The 18807-nt window shown below is 39.1% G+C and overlaps 1 protein-coding gene across 1 annotated transcript in view; it reads right to left on the bottom strand.

The window, feature by feature from the left end:
• scp2a (sterol carrier protein 2a) overlaps positions 1 to 18807 on the bottom strand; it is a 77787-nt gene that overhangs the window by 27340 nt on the left and 31640 nt on the right. Inside the window, exon 12 of the mRNA XM_087990646.1 lies at positions 2666 to 2819. Within this exon, the coding sequence (XP_087846772.1) occupies positions 2666 to 2819 (154 nt within the window). The remainder of the gene's footprint in view (positions 1 to 2665; positions 2820 to 18807) is intronic.

Genomic DNA, 18807 nt, shown 5'->3' with positions numbered 1-18807 from the left:
ATCTGCAAATTTACTGACCCACCCTTCGACTCCCTCTTCCAAGTCATTAATAAAAATTACAAACAGCAGAGGACCCTGAACTGATACTTGCGGAACTCCACTTGTAACTGGGCTCCAGGCTGAATATTTGCCATCTACCACCACTCTCTGACTTTGACCGGTTAGCCAGTTCTCTATCCAACTGGCCAAATTTCCCACTATCCCTTGCCTCCTGACTTTCCGCATAAGCCTACCATGGGGTCAGCATCTGCAGACCTCACTTTCCCCAGGCACTGCTTCACCCTCTATCATTGTTGGTGAGTTGTTCCACAACTGGGAATAAATGACTCCTTTCATTCATTAGAATGGCACTTCAGGAAGAGGTCAAGTTGACCTCACTTGCACTGACTCGTCATTAGTATGACTGAAATGTTAGCACCACGAAGTATGATTTAGTAATTGTGTTCTCAAGTGTTACCCCAAGTAATAGTGAGACAATATAAACATCAATGTGTAAGTGTCTCGCTCATACCCAAGACAAGAGACCTTGGTCAGCACACCATCCACCTTAAAAGTCACTTCCTCCATCACCAATACACAGCATCAACAGGGTGAACCATTCACAAGAGAAACTAAAACAACTTGCCGAGTACATTCCAAATCCAGTACATTACCCACTTAGAAATGGAAATATACAATTGTTCCTTCACGAGAAATTCCCCAAATTACACTCCGGGTGAACCTGCACCACATGGACTTCAGCAGTTCAAGAAGATAGCTCATCACCACATTCTCAAGGGCAATTAAGGAGGAGTGACAAATACAGGCCTTGCCAGTGACAGTCACAACACAAATGAATTTAAACATCTCTCTGTAGGTTGGTGGCATTGATAGATGTGAAGTATCAAGTTAGATGGAATTGCTTTCCATTCCAGCAATTTGCCTCATTCCCAGTTTCAATTAGAACTCTTTTGAATAACTCCTAGAGTTTTAAGAGCAAAATATTGCAACATGCTTTGAGTCACGTCTTAATGATAAGGCAGAGACAGAATGAAAAAGAAAGGGCCTGGGTGGGTTACTCTTCGGAGGGTCGGTGTGGACTTGTTGGGCCGAAGGGCCTGTTTCAACACTGTAGGGGATCTGAACTAATCTAATCTAAAACAAAATCCTGCATTCTGGATCCAAACACCTTGCCCAAAAGTTTGTGTTGACAACTAGCCTGCTCAGCAACATGAGGATCGAGGACAGAAACTTGTGATATTAAGTTAAAGTCATCCCAAAATGTGGACCCAGCCAACAACCTGTTGAGACATTTTACTGAGAGTCACAATTCAAAACATTGTCTTGCCTGTGGGACACTCTTAGGAATGCTCCAACACATTACACTGGTCCTTTGCAAATCTAAAGCCAACATGAATAGATCTCATTTTAATAGGACTCTGTCATGTACTCTGTGAGCAATCAGCAAATCTTATTCCAGGAAGAACAAAGGGAAAATAGAGTAAAAGAATTAAAAAAACTTTGCTGAATTGCAGTTTATATTTCAAAGATGGACAGACTGTGAATGGAGGTCTAGAGGCACATAAAAGCAGCAAACCTGCCAAACTGATAGTCGGATGGGCTGCAAGTTACTATTCATCACATGAACACCACTGCACATTCTCAAACCCAATACAAGTAGTGATCCTTTTTGCTGAAAATTCATTATTAACACCATGCGAGGATGGTCCTGAGGCAGAACATTGTTGTTTCCTTTATTAAACGAACAAATGGCTTTGCCAACTTCATGATGTTATTGAAATGCCTTGCAGAATACAAACATTGTGGAGAATTTGAGATTGTATTTATGGTATAAAGCATTTTTCCGTTCTCTGTTCAAAGAAATTCAATTCAACAGTCAAAGCTATTTTTAAAAAAAAAGTGGATGTAATATTATGCTTAATGCATACTCCACCACTTCATTCAAATTTTACAGTGGCAAAAACTAACATACAGTGGCCACTCATTTTTCCAAATGGCCTCTAATGCTTATTACATCTAAAATACTTAAGTGTTAAAGCACAATATTCCAAGGACAGAAATATTATTCAATTTTGTTCCAATCACACATGGTTATTGGTCAAAATGTTCAAAATGTGTTCAATTGTTGCTAAAGCTTTCCACTTAAAGAGTCATATGTCCAGATGCTGTACAGCAGCAGATGTACATGAGCAAGCTTAACAAAAATACTAGCGTTTTTCCCCACTTAAAAAATACACAGCTGCAGATCAACACATGTATACAACTGCTCTCTGCAATTTAAGACAATTCCAAACTGAATTTTTTTTTAATTTAGAGGCTCAATGCATTTGTACAAGGCCAGCCACAGTAATAGGTAACTGGAGAGACAGCTCCAGTATGTAAGCCAGCTGACAATAAATATTAATCTCACTAGTCACTAGGGAAAGGCAGAGCAGCTTTGGCTGGTTCAAGTTCTTGAAATGCCTGGCTGTATAGGAACCACATTGTTTCAATTTCTCCTCGGATTGTTAATGGATTGATTTGCAGTAAAGGCGATTTCTAAACACGCAAGTTCCAGTGTTAATATGGGATCTGGGCCTGGCAGATATTCTACCAACAGGCTCTGCATTGTACTGCACTTTAATGTGGCAGGACTCAGCTTTGACACAAGGAAATATTAACTCACCTTGCAGCCTGTGGGAACCCCATCCTGTATATTGTTACTACCACAGCACCACCAAGCCCGATGTTATGCTGCAGAGCGACCTTTGCCCCAAGAACTTGCCTCTTCCTGGCTTCGCCTCTCAGTTGCCAGCACAGTTCAGCACATTGGGCCAGGCCTGACAATCAAACACAGATACAATCGATTTTTAAAGCCATCACATACTAGCACACTAACAGATAACACCTCAAATATTTAAAAGGGTGGGTGTTGTACTCAACTTATTCATAATACAGAAGTAATATTTAAAAGAATATATATAAATAACTATAGCGTGTGCTGTACAAATATAATTGCTACATTGTTTGCATTTCCATTCCTTGGAAATTGTGTTTTTTGGAAGAAATTACTTCCAAAATTAGGCAAACTCAGTCTATACCAAATTAACAAGCTTTTGTTGTCCTAAACCAGACTTGAATCTGATCAGGCCAAGGGCAAATCAGTGGAGCTGTGCCTTTGCAAATATGTCTGTTTTAATATTTCCAGGCAGTTCACTTAAAAGTCCTGACGAAAGGCTACATGTGTAAAAATTTTTTTTGGTGCTCCTGTTTAAAGCAGTTGACTAATTTGCTGTGTTTTCTATTTAAAATACTCTAGTCCAATACCAGGTTGATGCCTGCCTTAACAAATCACTCCTCTTAGGTTCCTTTCATATGCTTTTGCACATCAGCCTGAGTGTTTCATATCAGGATAGTCAACATGGAGAAAGATTGAGTGATAATTGACTAACAATAGTAATACATAGATTGCAAACCTATTTAAATAACATAAAGTACTCTGCAGATTTACTCACAGCTAATCTTGAACTTTAATCCGTTATTATATTGAATCACTAACTTGGTCAGTTTATTTAAACCAATGCCAGGTCATATTTAAGAAAGTGACCTGACTAACTCAGTGTAGCTACCTGAGTTAGTTAAATAGGTTGTTAAGTGCTTGGTGTATAATTACCTGTGTTTTTGTTTCTTTCCCTTTGTGAATGTCAATTTTGTTGCAGTTTTACATTCCTCACTTGACCTCGTCCAGATTTTTCACCATAGCCCATGTCATTCAAGCCTCTATTTGAAGCCATCCACTACTTTGAAAGCCCCTTAGTAACAATATTCTGGGGGTCTTAACGGACCAGAAGTTTAACTGGACCAATATCCTGATCAACAAAAATTGCTTCAGAGGTTCAGTAAAGCCTTGATGCTCTGAATCTAAAAATGCAATACCTCACCGCTCAGAGTTTCTCTATTGACTGCAAGGCCTGAAACAGAAACAATACTATCCAAAAGGATGCACATGCCACAACTCACCAAGCTTACTTCATCTTCACCTTCAAGCCCTGCAATCCCCTGCCTAATGAGAAGGTACACAAGAACAATAAGATGGTGGGAACACTCATTTGCATATATATCTACTTTACTTAATTGAATATTTATCAATCAATTTAGAGGATCAATTCCCATATACAAATCAGATACTCTAGGAAAGCAGACACTGGAATAGGCAAATCTAGAGGCACCAGAAGCACTTTTGAGAGATTTAACAACAGAGGAGCTGAGGCAATTCTTTCTTTATTTTATTGAATTTACAATGGCTGCAGATACTTTGAAATATTCTCACTTGTTTCACTTGGCTCAAAAACTCTCATCTCATGCATCTTTACTGCTATAAGGTGAGGACTTTTTTTGAGTGATCTCCTACCTCATTTAGATCAAAAGCTTCAAATCTGTAGAACGACAAGTTTCCTTCACACTTCCGTTAATACGCTTTCAAACTAACTTTTTAAAATTTCCCCCAGCATGTGGGTGACACTGACCCTGAAGTATCTTCATGCAGGTCTCTCACATTCTGCCCTGTAATGTGAAATTATTCAAAACTCTGCTGCTCTAAGTTTTATGTGCACCGAGTCCCATTTATCCCTCTCCCCAATATGCTACTTTAGCTCCCGGTTATCAAATCCTTTGGTGCCCTACCTCTTCCCTATCTTTGTAATTTCAAACTCTTTCAAACATCAATGCTCTTCTAATTCTGGCCTAATTAGGGAGGCATGGTGGCTCAGTGGTTAGTACTGCTGCCTCACAGCGCCAGGCATCTGGGCTCGATTCCAGCCTCAGGTGACTGTATGGAGTTTGCACATTCTCCCCGTCTCTGCATGGGTTTCCTCCTGATGCTCTGGTTTCCTCCCACAATCCAAAGATGTGCAAGTTAGGTGACTTTTCTGTGCTAAATTGCCCAGAGTATTCGTGAATGTGTAGGTTGGGTGCATTAACCGGGTGAAGTGTAGGGAATGGGACTAGGTGGGTTACTCTTCAGAGGGTTGGTGTGGACATGTTGGGCCAAATGGCCTGTTTCTACACTGTTGGGATTCTTGACCATCTCTGATGTTAATCTCTCCACTAGTGGTGGCTATCCTTTGTTTTAGCCTTACACTTTGGAATTCTCTTCATAAAACATTTTGCCTCTCCAACTTATTTTCCTTTTCTACAATCTCCTCAAAACCTATCTTGAGGAAGTCATCTGATTTAATACTTCCTTATCAGAATTGGTGTCTTTGATAATGTGCTGATGGATCACTTAGGCACATTTTACCATATTTAAGGACATTACATAAACGTGATAAATGTAACTATCTTCAGAAAGGGAAATAAAACTGCAGTGAAAATTGAAGTTAATTCTCTCTATTTCATAGTAGGGTAAACCCTGCTACAAATTCAACTGAATCACCTATTTTTTGTGGCTGAGGATCCCAAACACAATCTCTTCAATTCTGCACAAATCCAACGCATACTCAAATGTTGCCAAAACGGAACTCGTATCAACTCTCACTTGGTCAGTCAAATATTCTACTTCTGATACATGATGAGACTCTGGAATATGTTGATCACTTCTCATACTATGGAGGCACCTCTCTCAAATGGTCACCATTGACAACGAGATCCAATACTGAATAAGGGTCTAGTCAGCATTCTGCAAACCTTGGCACCATATGTTTGACAATAGACACAGCCAATCAGAAAGAATTGCAACAACGTGTCCATCAAGCTGCAACAAGCTTTAAACTTTAGCATCTGAGTGATGTGGCAGACTGATGGTAGAGAAGAAAATCCTGCACTGCAAGTTTTTGTGGAACCTACCTATATGTTCCCAAAGATCTGAAGGTCGAAAATCAGCCCGTCTATCCATAAAGACCTCCAGCAGAAACTCACAACTGTGATTAGATATCACCTCAAACTCTAGTTAATGATATGTACAAGCTATTATTTTGGAAGAAGATTGGAGGATATTGGTGAACTCGTGAGTCCTGCAGGAAATGAGCCAACAAAGCAATAATTTTCCTCAATCTAAGAAGATTAGCAATGAGGGCTTTTTGAAACAGTGGTTGTGAAGGAATAATGAATTTCTATCACCTGAGAAACAACTAAACACAGGAAGCAGGGTCTGAAGAGCAGTAGGAGCATTACCAAGTCTGACAGCTGTTCCTAATATTGGCCATGCTCCCAATTCCATATTTCCTTGCAAGTAAAAATCTTTGAGGCCCCAAGATGAAAATTATATTTACTTTTGTAAAACAGCACATAAAAGATTTCTTTACTATAATTACTTATATAGACAATGAAAATAATCCTAATTTTGGCAAATTATTTTAGCAATTTTGTTTTCGCTGGAAGTGCAAACCATATTTTTAAATGATATATAACAAATGGGACAGAAGGATGTTGATAAAGTAATTGTTTTTCAGTTACAGAATTCAGATGATATTCCATTCTCCCTTTATTGATGGATAGTCTCTTACACCTGCCAAATATATTTTTATATGTAGTGTGTGTGTATTCACAATATCTACTGGGAACATAGTGTTCATAATATTTACCATCTGGCTTAGTTCTACCACAAATAAAAGACCAGAAAAAGCAAAGATATTTTCATTTTAGGAAATTATGTGGGATTTTACAACACAGAAACCAGCCTGCCTTCATAAGTTTATACTCCAAACGAGCTTCCTCCCATCTTATTTCATTGCATCTTATCCACATTTCTTTCTGCCTTGTGTGTTAATCAGTTAAGTTAAAATAAAAAATCCACTTCTGAAAATTAGTCTTTGATTTCCATTTAGAAAAGTAAATAAGATTAATTTCTCCTTGTCTCTGGATCCAACTGAAACTTGTTCCCGGCACTGATGTTAATTAAATGAGAACTGATGACAATATGAACAAATGCAAGTTACAAAATTATCCTGCACATGGCAGACATGTGAAAATTGTCTGATGCAATATCACCTGTCAATATCCTATATTCCCAAAGAACTATTGAGCTTGAGAGGATTTCCAATGCTATATTAGGAGTATGGTTTTGGAGCAACAAGTGACAATGATGATAATGTTATCTTCAATAAGTCAGAGGACATGCTACTTTTTAAGAACAGGAGGGTTCAGTCCAACATCAGTACAACTGATTTACTAGGAATAAATAAGAATTTTCAAAGCTGGGCCACCCAGGAATATTGCAGGTCAATCCCTACATTGAGTCGGCTGACAGGGCCTACTCAGTGATTTGCAAAGTGGAAATCATTCTGGGTTTCTACCCTTGATTGTCATCTAGTGATTTCTACTGGAAGTGAACATTTAAATGTACATAAGTCCAAGTTTAAATGTTTCATTTCCCCCTAATGATTGAAACGATCCTCCAAGCACTTAACATCAAAACTCACATTGGGCACCTGAGTAAGTTTAGTGCCTCTAAGGTGGGAAAGGAAAATTTTACTTTCCTCCTGTGATGTAACTACTGAATCCACTGCACCATTGGGAAAACACTTGATCTTATTCTATGCCCTATTTTCCAGCCCACTGTGAAAAACCTGAACTTAGTATAATATAATTCCCAAGGATGCCAGGAAATTTCTAGTGTCTTACCCATTGACTGGAGAATATTTGAAGACCACCATTAGATTGGAAAACATCTGTTACTGTCCTAATATGAATATGGCAACTTCTGGCCAAGGAAAGAAAAAGGAACAAATAGAAAGAAAGCTGCTATTTCCTCTACAGCTTAAAATATGATCTTATGACACACATTCCCTTAATGATTCATCTGTAAAATGGTCCAACAATTCCTTTCTGAATATATTTGTATTTGCAGTGCATAGGAAAATTCAAACCAGGGTCAAAGTAAAAAGACATTTCATATATCTCAAGGTGCTGTAGCCTTATCTTACACTCTTACAACTGTTTAAAAATAAAGATTAGACTGGCAGTTTTTAAATTCTCTGCTGAAATCTTCCAAACATTAAATTCTCAATAGTAAAATTATTGGTCACTGCTAATATGGTGAACATATGGGCTGTTTTTAAAAAAAAATAATTTCCTGTTATGAAGTCAAAGAATATGCTTTCCAGATGGAGTTTGATCTAAAATGTTAGCAGAAAACTTAAGCTGGTAAAATGTGAAAAGTGAATTAATCAGAAGCAGCAGGAGGATTTCTAAAGGTATATAAAATCAAGATGTAAAACCAGAGGTTAAAGAAAAACATTGATTTTTGTCTAGTAGATTACACTCGTGAATCAAGTCCAGCTCTGAAGAAAACTTCATTCCTTGCAAAAGCTTCACAAATTAGTTTTGAGTCTAAAAACAAGATATTGAATGTTATTTAGAATATTAAACGCAAGGTTTTCTTGAATCATGAAGTTTCACACATCTAAAATGAATGCTTATGGCACATATAAAATAACTCATCAACTATTACCATTATACTCGCCTTCCAGTCCTCCTTCTGAAAGTGGCACTGCTATTGATTATCATTTGCAACCAATGCGAAAATTGAAGGTGTTTTTCATTCATGTACATTATTTATCATCTAATGTAGATTTTCACTGGTCACATAAATTTTAAAAATGCAAAAGCAAATGTGAAACAAAAGCTGCAAAATGACATAAAATCAATAGTTTTACTCCATCTGCCAATTTTTAAAAGAATTCTACAAACAGATTCAGTTGCAACCCTTTGTAATTTAGGGAGCTAAAGAAAACTATTAAGAAAGAATATAGGCCTGAAACTTTCCTGAAAAGGCCTGAACAGTAAGTGAAAGATTTCCAAAGCCTCACTCTGTTCAGAAAATAGTCTACCCCTGTATTCTTCTGACCAAAGTGTATAACCTCACTTTCCCACAGTGTATTCATCTGCCACTTTTTTGCCAACTCTCTCAGTCTGTCCAAGACGTTCTACAGCCTCCCCACTTCCTCAGCATTGCTTGTCCCTTCACCTATAATTGTACCATTTGCAAACTTAGCAACAATGACCTCAGTTCCTTTGTCCAGATTAGTAATGTATAACACGAATGTGGTCCCAATACTGGTCTCTATGGAACTTCACTAGTCATCCTGAAAAACACCCCCTTATCCTCACTCTCTGCCAGTCAGCCAATCCTCTATCCATGCAATACCTTGATCCTTACACCATGGGCTATTGTATTTAGCAACCTCGTGTGAGGAACCTTGTTGAAGGCCTTCTGGTAATTTAAATAAATCATGTCCACTGACTCTCCTTTGTCTAACTTGCTCATTACCTCCTCAAAACATTTGAACAGATTTGCTCACAAAGACACGCTGACTCAACCCTATTTCACCATGCACTTCGAAGTATTCTGCAATATCATCCTTAATAAATGGACTCTCAACTCTTACCAAGGGCTTATGCCCGAAACATCGATTCTCCTGTTCCCTGGATGCTGCCTGACCTGCTGCGCTTTTCCAGCAACACATTTTCAGCTCTCAACTCTTACCAATGACCAAGGTCAGGCTAACAGGCCTACAGGTTTCTGTCTTCTGCTTCCCTCCCTTCTTAAATAGGGATGTTACACTAGCCATCTTCCAGTCCACTGGGACTCTCCCTGATAGATCACCACTCTCCTCAGCTATCTCCATCAGAACTCTGGTTTGATGTACAGCTGGTCCGGGTTATTTACCCACCCTCAAACCTTACAGCTTTCCCATTACATTCACCTTAGTGATAGCTACTGCACTCACTTCTGCTCCCTGACTCTCTTTAGGTTATAGTATGCTGCTGGTGGCTTCCACTGTTAAAACTGATGGTAACTACCTATTCAGATCCTCTGCCATTTCTTTGTTCCCCGTTAGTACCTCTTCAGTCTTACCTTTTAGATATTTAAAAAACACGCTCATGTTTGATAATCTCTCCTCGATTGCTTCTTTTTTTCAAAAAAGTTATCCTTTGCTTGTTTTTAAAGGTTTCCAAATCCTTTGGCTTCCCATTAACCTTCACCACATTGTATTATTTTTTTCACTTTTATGCTGTCCCAGACTTTGCTCATTAATCATGTTTGGCTCAACATCCCCTTAGTGTGTTTTTTTTTCCTTCGGGATGGATTTCTGCTGTGCCTCCTGAACTACCCCAAAGTTCCTGCCATTTCTGCTCTTCCATCTTTCCTACTGAGCTCTCCTTCCGATCAACTCTGGCCAGTCCCTCCCTCATCTGTGTGTAGTTACCTTTACTCAATTGTAAGAGGAGAAAGTGAGGACTGCAGATGCTGGAGATCAGAGCTGAAAATGTGTTGCTGGAAAAGCGCAGCAGGTCAGGCAGCATCCAAGGAACAGGAGAATCGACATTTCGGGCATAAGCCCTTCCTGATTCCTGAAGAAGGGCTTATGCCCGAAACGTCGATTCTCCTGTTCCTTGGATGCTGCCTGACCTGCTGCGCTTTTCCAGCAACACATTTTTACTCAATTGTAACACTAACTTCTGATTCCAGTTTCTCCCTCTCAAATTGCAGTGTGAAATCTGTCATATTATGATCATTGTCCCTTTGGGGATTCCTTCATCTCATTCCACATCACCAAATTCAGAACTTCCTGTTCCTTAGTCAGCCCTCTCCGTAAGCTGCTCCAAAAAAACAACCGCGTCATAGACGGTACATACATTCCTTTACTTGAGATCTGCCTCCAACCGGATTTTCCCAGTCCATCTGCATATTGAAATTGCCCATGATTGTTTTAATAGTGCCTTTCTAACATGCCTTTTCTCTCTCTCCCAATTTATTTTCTTCCCCACATCGTTACTTGTGCTAGCAGGCCTGTACATAACTCCCATCAGGATTTTTTTCCCCTTTGTAGATCCTTTACTCTATTCAACAACTTTCGATTCTATATTGCCTCTTGCAATTGACTTAATTTAATTTCTTCTTAACAAGGCAACCTCGACCCCTGTGTGCACCTTCATGTCCTTTCAACAGAATGTATATCCTTGGATATGTTGTTCTCTGTTCTGATTCCCTTGCAGCCATGTCTCAGGAATAGCCACAACATTGTATTTGCCATTTTAAATTTGTGCTACAAGCTCATCTGTCTTGTTTCATGTACTCCGTGCTTTTAAGTACATCTCTCAGAGTCCTGTGTTGACTGCCCCCCCTTTTCATAATCATCCTATCTGCTATCCCTGAAGTTAGAATCCCAAACTTTTCCACACTCGCCATTTGCTTGATCTAGAAACTTTAATAACTGCTACTGAGACCTTCTCCACCCTTGAGCTTTTTCCATAATTTTCCATGCAACTGAACCCTCATCCCCCATTATTTAGCTTAAAGCCGTATTTGCAGCCCCAGTTATGACATTCACTATGTATCTAGTCACAGCATGATTCAGGTGGAGCCCATCCAATCAGAACAGCTCCAATCTTCCCCTGTATAAGCACCAATAACACATGAATTCAAACCCACACCAATCTTTAAGCCACATGTTTACCTCTTTGAGGAGTTAAATTGAGCCATTAATAAGATGGTTCAGAAGCTATAATCACCATTAATCGGCAGCTCAGCACCATCTAGCAACAGGTTGCCACATTAACAGGCAGATGGATAAAAGATGCAATGCGTTGCTCGTCAGATTTCTTGTCCCATTCTTCCACACATCTCACCTTAGCCCTCATTGCTAAGATTCTGACCTGAGAATCACACTGTCTTGTGAGGGAATATAAAAATTGTGTAAAACTACAGGAACTCCCTACTTCTCTTCTTCATGCTTCTCTTTGCATTTAAAAAATGAAGATTGAAGCCTTCAGACCACCATTTATGCACATAATACACAGAACTTTTAAAAAAAATTAGATCATGAAAATATTCAATTTTGAAAGCAAAATATTCTGATTCCATAAAAGATACAACTTTATGGATGTCAAAATGCTCCTAAAATATGACTTTGAATCTACAACATCTGAAATTTTAGACGTAACATATAGTCTTATCAACATTTAAATAAATTCAATTAAAATGACCTGAGATACACTTTTGTATTGTGAAGTCTGTTAACAAGAGGAGAAGATTTCTCCAGAAGCTTTATGGAATCACCACAAAAGATCAAGGAAGTTCAGGCGTAGGGTAAAAACTCTCTCTCAACTTTTTCGTTCATGTCCGAAAGGTGCTGACAAATCTTTGAATATTTCAGACACTGACAGTTTCTCAGTACATTTTTCTGGATCAGTGGTGCTGGAAGAGCACAGCAGTTCAGGCAGCATCCAAGGAGCTTCAAAATTGACGTTTCGGGCAAAAGCCCTTCATCAGGAATAAAGGCAGCGAGCCTGAAGCGTGGAGAGTCTAGCTTATCTCTCCACGCTTCAGGCTCACTGCCTTTATTCCTGATGAAGGGCTTTTGCCCGAAACATCGATTTCGAAGCTCCTCGGATGCTGCCTGAACTGCAGTGCTCTTCCAGCCCCAATAATCCAGAAATCTGGTTTCCAACATCTGCAGTCATTGTTTTTACCTAGTTTCTCAGTACATGCCAATCTCTTCAATAATATCAGAAGCTGATGCTGTCCTCATTTGACACAAATTTACTTTCTAGCAGATACTACTGAATAATCAGGGCTAGGGACCCAGTCTCAGCTTTTATCCCCTCACATGTCACAGTAACTAAAGCCCACTGTAATGGCCCATACCATTATGGCTTTACCAACGCAGCAGTGATCTGAGAAAGACCTACTTTTCCCTAACTTTGTATACTAACATGACCGTATGAATCATTCAGCAAACTCCAATGGAAATAAAACCAGAAAGATTTGAGTGGTTAATGGGGCATTGGCCAAAGGGCAAGGTTGAGCTTAGGTTTCTCTATTAGATTGCTCGAAAGGGCTCTTCACAATTTCAGTACAGGCAACTCATGCACAAGATTGGAAATATTTACAGGGAAATAAATATAGTAATCTTATTCATAAAGAAGAGACTCAACTAAACTGCACTGTTTTATCTGTAACCAGTATCACTACCCATACTGCTATCAGGCCTTACACAGTTGATTTGAACAAAGTGTGGAATAGGGGATTACATAATCAATAGATTATTCATGAGGATTCACAATGCTGTTTCTATCAATAGGACTACCAGTTGGAAGCAAAGGTAGATAACTTTGTAGCAGTTCTTGCCTTTGTGTAATTGGATTTTGAGTGAAACCCAAACAGATGGGACGAAAGATTTTCCCTTGGAAAGATTTTAAACCAGAAAAAAAAAAGAGTTGAATGAGAAGAGTTTAGCAGGTTCCAATGTAATTCCCACTGGATACAAAACATACAGCACAGAATACATCAACAATTTACAACTGGGTCAGAGGATAAAAAGATTGCAGTTGGTTCTTGTGGAGGACTGCAGTATCTTGCTCTGTAAACTTCATAAAAATAGGGAAAAATAACTAGACTGAATATAACAAAAAAAATCGAGTACATTTGGAGATTAACTACAGACAGTTATATCAGCCATGATACTACAAAATAAGAGTTATAGTTTGTCAACTATTTCATGCTTATTCAAAACCAAAATACGGGGAAGGGGATAGGATGAGGCTTGCAATTGAAACAAAAGAAAAAGTTACCTTAACATGGAACTTTAACTCTTCTCTGTACAGATGTTGCCTAACCTGCTGAGTGTTTCCAACACGGCTTTTGTTTTTAGCTCATTTTATTTTTGTTTTGTGCATTATTCTTATGTTTTAGTGAAAAAAGTAACATGAGAACATTAAAAACTAATACTGAGTTTGCAACTGACAATTTACGGTGCAACTATTCACAAAACCTGACATGAAACACCACATAATAAAGGGCCATTGTTATTTTCATCATAAAGTTTCATAAATGGAGTAACTTCAAGCAGAATTGGAGGCAAAACTCCAAACTCAAAAGGCCATTGAGAGAACATGTGGAATTGTGCATACAAAGGAGAATGAGAAGGCAGGGAGTGGGGAGTCACAACAAACAAGTTACAAATAAGTAAAAGAAATTAAAAAAACAAAAAAGTATGAAAATTAGTGAGGGAAAAGATGGGAGAAAGGAGAGAAAATAGAAAGAAACTCACATGTTATTTTTTGATTTATCTCAAACTTAATGCCATAGAAGATGGATTGGAACAGATAATATTTTTAAGTGACCCCTGTAATATTTGATACTAAATCTTCCTTTACAATTATTGGATTATAATAATATTGGGGTATTTTGAGTGTTATTGAACTCTCAACCTGCAGTTTTGTTTGATGGAAGAACTGATATAAGGCTTGGTGTCATCAAGAGACCAATTCACAGTCAGTGTTTCAAACAAGGAGTTATCCCGATCAGGATGCACTTACTCTAAGCAAAGAAAAGGCTGAATTTAATGGTTGCAGCAGTGGCTCCATCCATTGGCTTGAAGCAACATCACAACTATCATTTCTGGCGGCCATTAAAGGTGAAAAGCTCAAATCCAGAGGACTGTAAGGTTTTCAGTTACAGTAGTGTCAGAGAGTGATGGTCATTGTAAGGACTGCTGTGAGCCCTAAGGCAGGACAGGCTTTTTTGCTGGAGGGGCTCTGTGTAAGGTACAAGCTACGACATCAGGATGGTCTCCCAACACCAAGGCTGCAGGAAGCAACCAGGCTGCACCAGGCAATCTTGCCATGTAGCATAGACATTACCTGTCTGCTGCTGGAAGAATCCTTAATTGGCCACAAGTGCCTCAAAAGGATAGGATTGGGAATGTCAACCATGACTTTCACTGCACTTGACTTAAGCAAGAGGAAGTCATGAAGGTAACAAGACCTCAACAGGAGGTAAGGGGATTTAAATTTCAGCTGAAACTTTATTGCTGGAACAGCACAGCAGGTCAGGCAGCATCTAGGGAACAGAAGATTCGACGTTTCGGGCACATGCCCTTCTTCAGGATCTCCAGCGTCTGCAGACCTCACTTTCTCCTCGAAGATTTAAATTCCATCCACACACACAACTAAATACTGACCGACCCGTTTATCAGCTTATAAAAAGAAGCAATGTTATGAGGAAAGATGTGCATATTTCTATCAATATACAACATGGTGCATCAGCTTCATGATCACTTACTCAATCAATTCCTGAAAAGGACAAACATTTCTGAACAGTATTTACTGGGAAAGAGACAAGTTTGTGCACATGTGTGAAAAACAATTTAACAATAACTACAATCCAAAACTGAACTCTACAAAAAGCTTGCTCAGCTGACCAGAGACTAGAAAAGATCGCAACCGATGATAGCTAGACATGGGAACACTGCATGGTGAAGGTGCAGCCCAGCAGCAGACATGACATGCAATGAGAGTGGGTGATCAAGTGGCACAAACCAGGACAGGCATTAACCAACTGGTGCATACCAGTGACATCAGTGGTGAAAGAAACAGTACACATGTCAGCAGTTGCTGTATGAACCAAGTCACAGGTGCAACCAATCATGGCGCATGGTTAATTGGTGGCAAAATTTAGTAATTTGAAAAAGGCTCAAGAACAATTTTTTTTTATAGAGAAAAATAACTCAACAGGCACTTACTGTTTCACTACGAGACACTTAGAGGTGCATATTTTTCCTCATTCTAACTGCCCTGAGATATTAATGGTGGCTCTTCTCCATAAATCACTGTTATCTTTCTGTTGACAATGCATCTACAATGGTGTTGAATAGCCAATTCCAGAATATGAAGTCAATGAAAATGAAGGAATGCCGATACACATCCAAGTCAGGATGGTGAGCAACTTGGTGGTGATGGAAATTCCAATGTTTCTGTGCACAACCAGTTGCCACATTGCATTCCATCAGCCAATGACATGCAGTAGTCAGTAACATTCATGATAGATTACAATCAACTTATTGTAAAAATATAATGTGCAGAACACACATGGATAATGATCCAGATATTGCCATCACTGGCAAAGTCTCGAAGTAAGTTACACACAAAGTTCTAGTGACTTTTTCCCTTTACTGATGCTGGTTTAAAACTGCTGTCAAGTCAATAGGATTACCAGTCATCTGCCAGTGGCAATGTTGTTCTCAAACTGGGTAAGCAGTGAATCACATTGAAGAATTCTTACCAACAGCAAATAGGATGTAGAATAATATCCTTCACTTCAGTTTCATTTATGGAGAATGAAATAACTGACTGGACTGTGCAAAGAAGGTTAAGGATAAAATATCACAATAACATAGCATGAAATATAAAAGTTAAGTTAAAATCACACAACACCAGGTTATAGTCCAACAGATCTATTTGGAAGCACTAGCTTTCGGAGCGCCGCTCCTTCATCAGGTGGTTGTGGACTATAACCTGGTGTTGTATGATTTTTAACTTTGTAAACACCCCATTCCAACATCAGTATCTCTAAAATCATAAAAATTAAAATGCTTAATCACAATAATAGAGAAATTCAACATTCCACAAATGTAGAATTAATTTCCTGGGGCAATGAAACTTCTGAGCAGTAATTATGAATTAGTGGATGAAAAGCCCAGTTAAACATCATTCAATATGGCACAATTTTTGAAGATTGCTATTCTCACTGTTTAAGAAACAAAGTTAGAAATCATATGACACCAGGTTATAGTCCAAAAGGTTTATTTGAAATCACAAGCTTTCTGAGCGAATAGAAGCACACAGGTATGGAACTAAAATGCAGAGAGATAATGGCAAAATTGTTCCAGGTAATTAAGAGTGTCAAAAGTTAAGTACAAATAGGTGTGAGTGGGATGCCGACAGGCTGAACAACAAGTCTTTGCAGGTGATCAAAAGTGTCAAACGGTGTGAGTAAAGGGTCAGCAGCTGAATAGCAAGTGAAGGGATGACCTATAGTCCAATTAATTAAGACAGAAAGATAATTTTTAAAAAAATAAAAAATAAAATGGTGCTAGAGACAAACCAAATGTCTGGAATAACATGATAGGTATAAGAGTCACACGACGAGGATCTAAGCAAAGTAACAAGTAATCGAAATCTGTACAAACCAATTAAGTTAGAGAGATCATAACAAGTTGTCAAAATTATGGTATCAAAACAGAACAGTAAGGAAGATTTTACACAGATCAATATGGTGGGGTTACATGTAGCGTGACATAAACCCAAGATCACGGTTGAGGCCATCCTCACGGGTACCGACCTTGGCTATCAGTTTCTACTCAGCAATTCTGTAGCATTGTTGTGTGTTTCAAAGGCCACCTTGTGGGATGCTTACCCGAAGACTGGAGGCTGAATGTCCTTGACTGCGGAAGTGTTCCCCGACTGGGAGGGAACACTCCTGCCAACAATTGTTGCGCAGTGTATATTCATCCGTTGTCATATCTCTGCGTGGTCTCACCAATATACCATGCCTTGGGGCATCCTTTCCTGCAGTGTATGAGGTAGACAATGTTGGCAGAGTCACATGAGTATGTACCATGTAGGGGTGGATGGTGATCCCATATTTAGTAGTAGTATCTATGTCGCTGATCTGATAGGTTTTGCAGAGGCTGCTATGGCAGGGTTGTGCAGCGTTGTGGTCAATGTTCTCCTGAAGGCTGGTAGCTTGCTGGGAACGATGCTCTGTTAGAGGTCAGGCTGCTGTTTGAAGGCAAGAAGTGGAGGCATAGGGATAGCCTTGGTGAGATGCTCGTCATCATCAATGACATGTTCTCCACAGCCTTCAACATGTTTCTCTGTTCCAGGGAAGTACTGGGCGACAAACAGTATTCCTTTGGTCGTGTCTGTGTCTGTTTTCTGAGGAGGTCATTGTGTCTTTTTACCGTGACACATCGGTACTGGCAATTCATGAGTTGAGCATCGTATCTCGTTCTTATGAGGGCATCTTTCAGCATCTGTAGGTGTCCGTTGTGTTCCTTTCCTTCTCATCTGAGCAGATCCTGTGTGTACACAGGGCTTGTCTGTAGGAGATGGTTTCTTTAACATGCTTAGGAAGTATCGACATTCATTTCTTTTGAACACTTAATTACCTGGAACTATCTTGCCATTGTCTCTCTGCATATAAATTCTGTTCCTATGTGCTTCCCTCCATTTCACCTGACAAAGGAGCAGTGCTCCGAAAGCTTGTGATTTCAAATAAACTTGTTGGACTGTAACCTGGTGTCATATGACTTCTGACTTTGTTCACCCCAGTACAACACCAACACCTCCACATCAGTGAGATTAGTAGTGCAAGAACTTATTAATTCAGAGATTTCAATCTGATTTTAGCCTGGGAAAGCTTCATTAGAGTCTACCCTGTGGAGAATGCAGAATCACTGGCAGCAAAGTCTGGATTTCCACATTTAACCTATTGCTTCTGCTTTATGAGGCTATATAATCTTCAGAACAAGTCTACAGAGTCAATTAAAGTCACAACTATGATTTTTACATTACTTGCATACTTAGTTGCTCAGTTGCAGTTATTAATACTAAAGAATTATTCATGTAAACATAGAACATACTTCATAGTAGCAAGGAGCTTAGCACATTGTAGTCCTTTTATGAATTAAATGATTCTGTGCAATAAAGAGAGAACTAATTAGTGTAACTTGTGTGCAATATTTTCTTGCAGAATTGTATTATTAGGCTGTAGTATGCTGAAACAACAATTTGGGATGTGGAATTTATTTACTCTGCCGTGATCTGCTTCCAAGCTCCTACATATTCCGTTCTACACTTCACATTAGAATGGCTGGAAGGATAGAACTGGTGTGTCCTATTTCCTGTCTTTCTTGCATATCGTCGAGAGTGTGGTGCTGGAAAAGCACAGCAGGTCAGGCAGCATCTGAGGAGCAGGAGAATTGACGTTTCCGGCATTAACTCTTCATCAGGAATGAAGCTTGTGGGCCGGGGGGCTGAGAG

This window comes from Chiloscyllium plagiosum, unplaced genomic scaffold (assembly GCF_037043375.1).
Source record: "Chiloscyllium plagiosum isolate Xiang-an unplaced genomic scaffold, Cpla_swu_hap1 HiC_scaffold_9, whole genome shotgun sequence".
Classification (NCBI taxonomy): domain Eukaryota; kingdom Metazoa; phylum Chordata; class Chondrichthyes; order Orectolobiformes; family Hemiscylliidae; genus Chiloscyllium; species Chiloscyllium plagiosum.
Note: the sequence above shows the minus strand (reverse complement) of the source record. Positions and strands in the feature narration are given on the sequence as shown.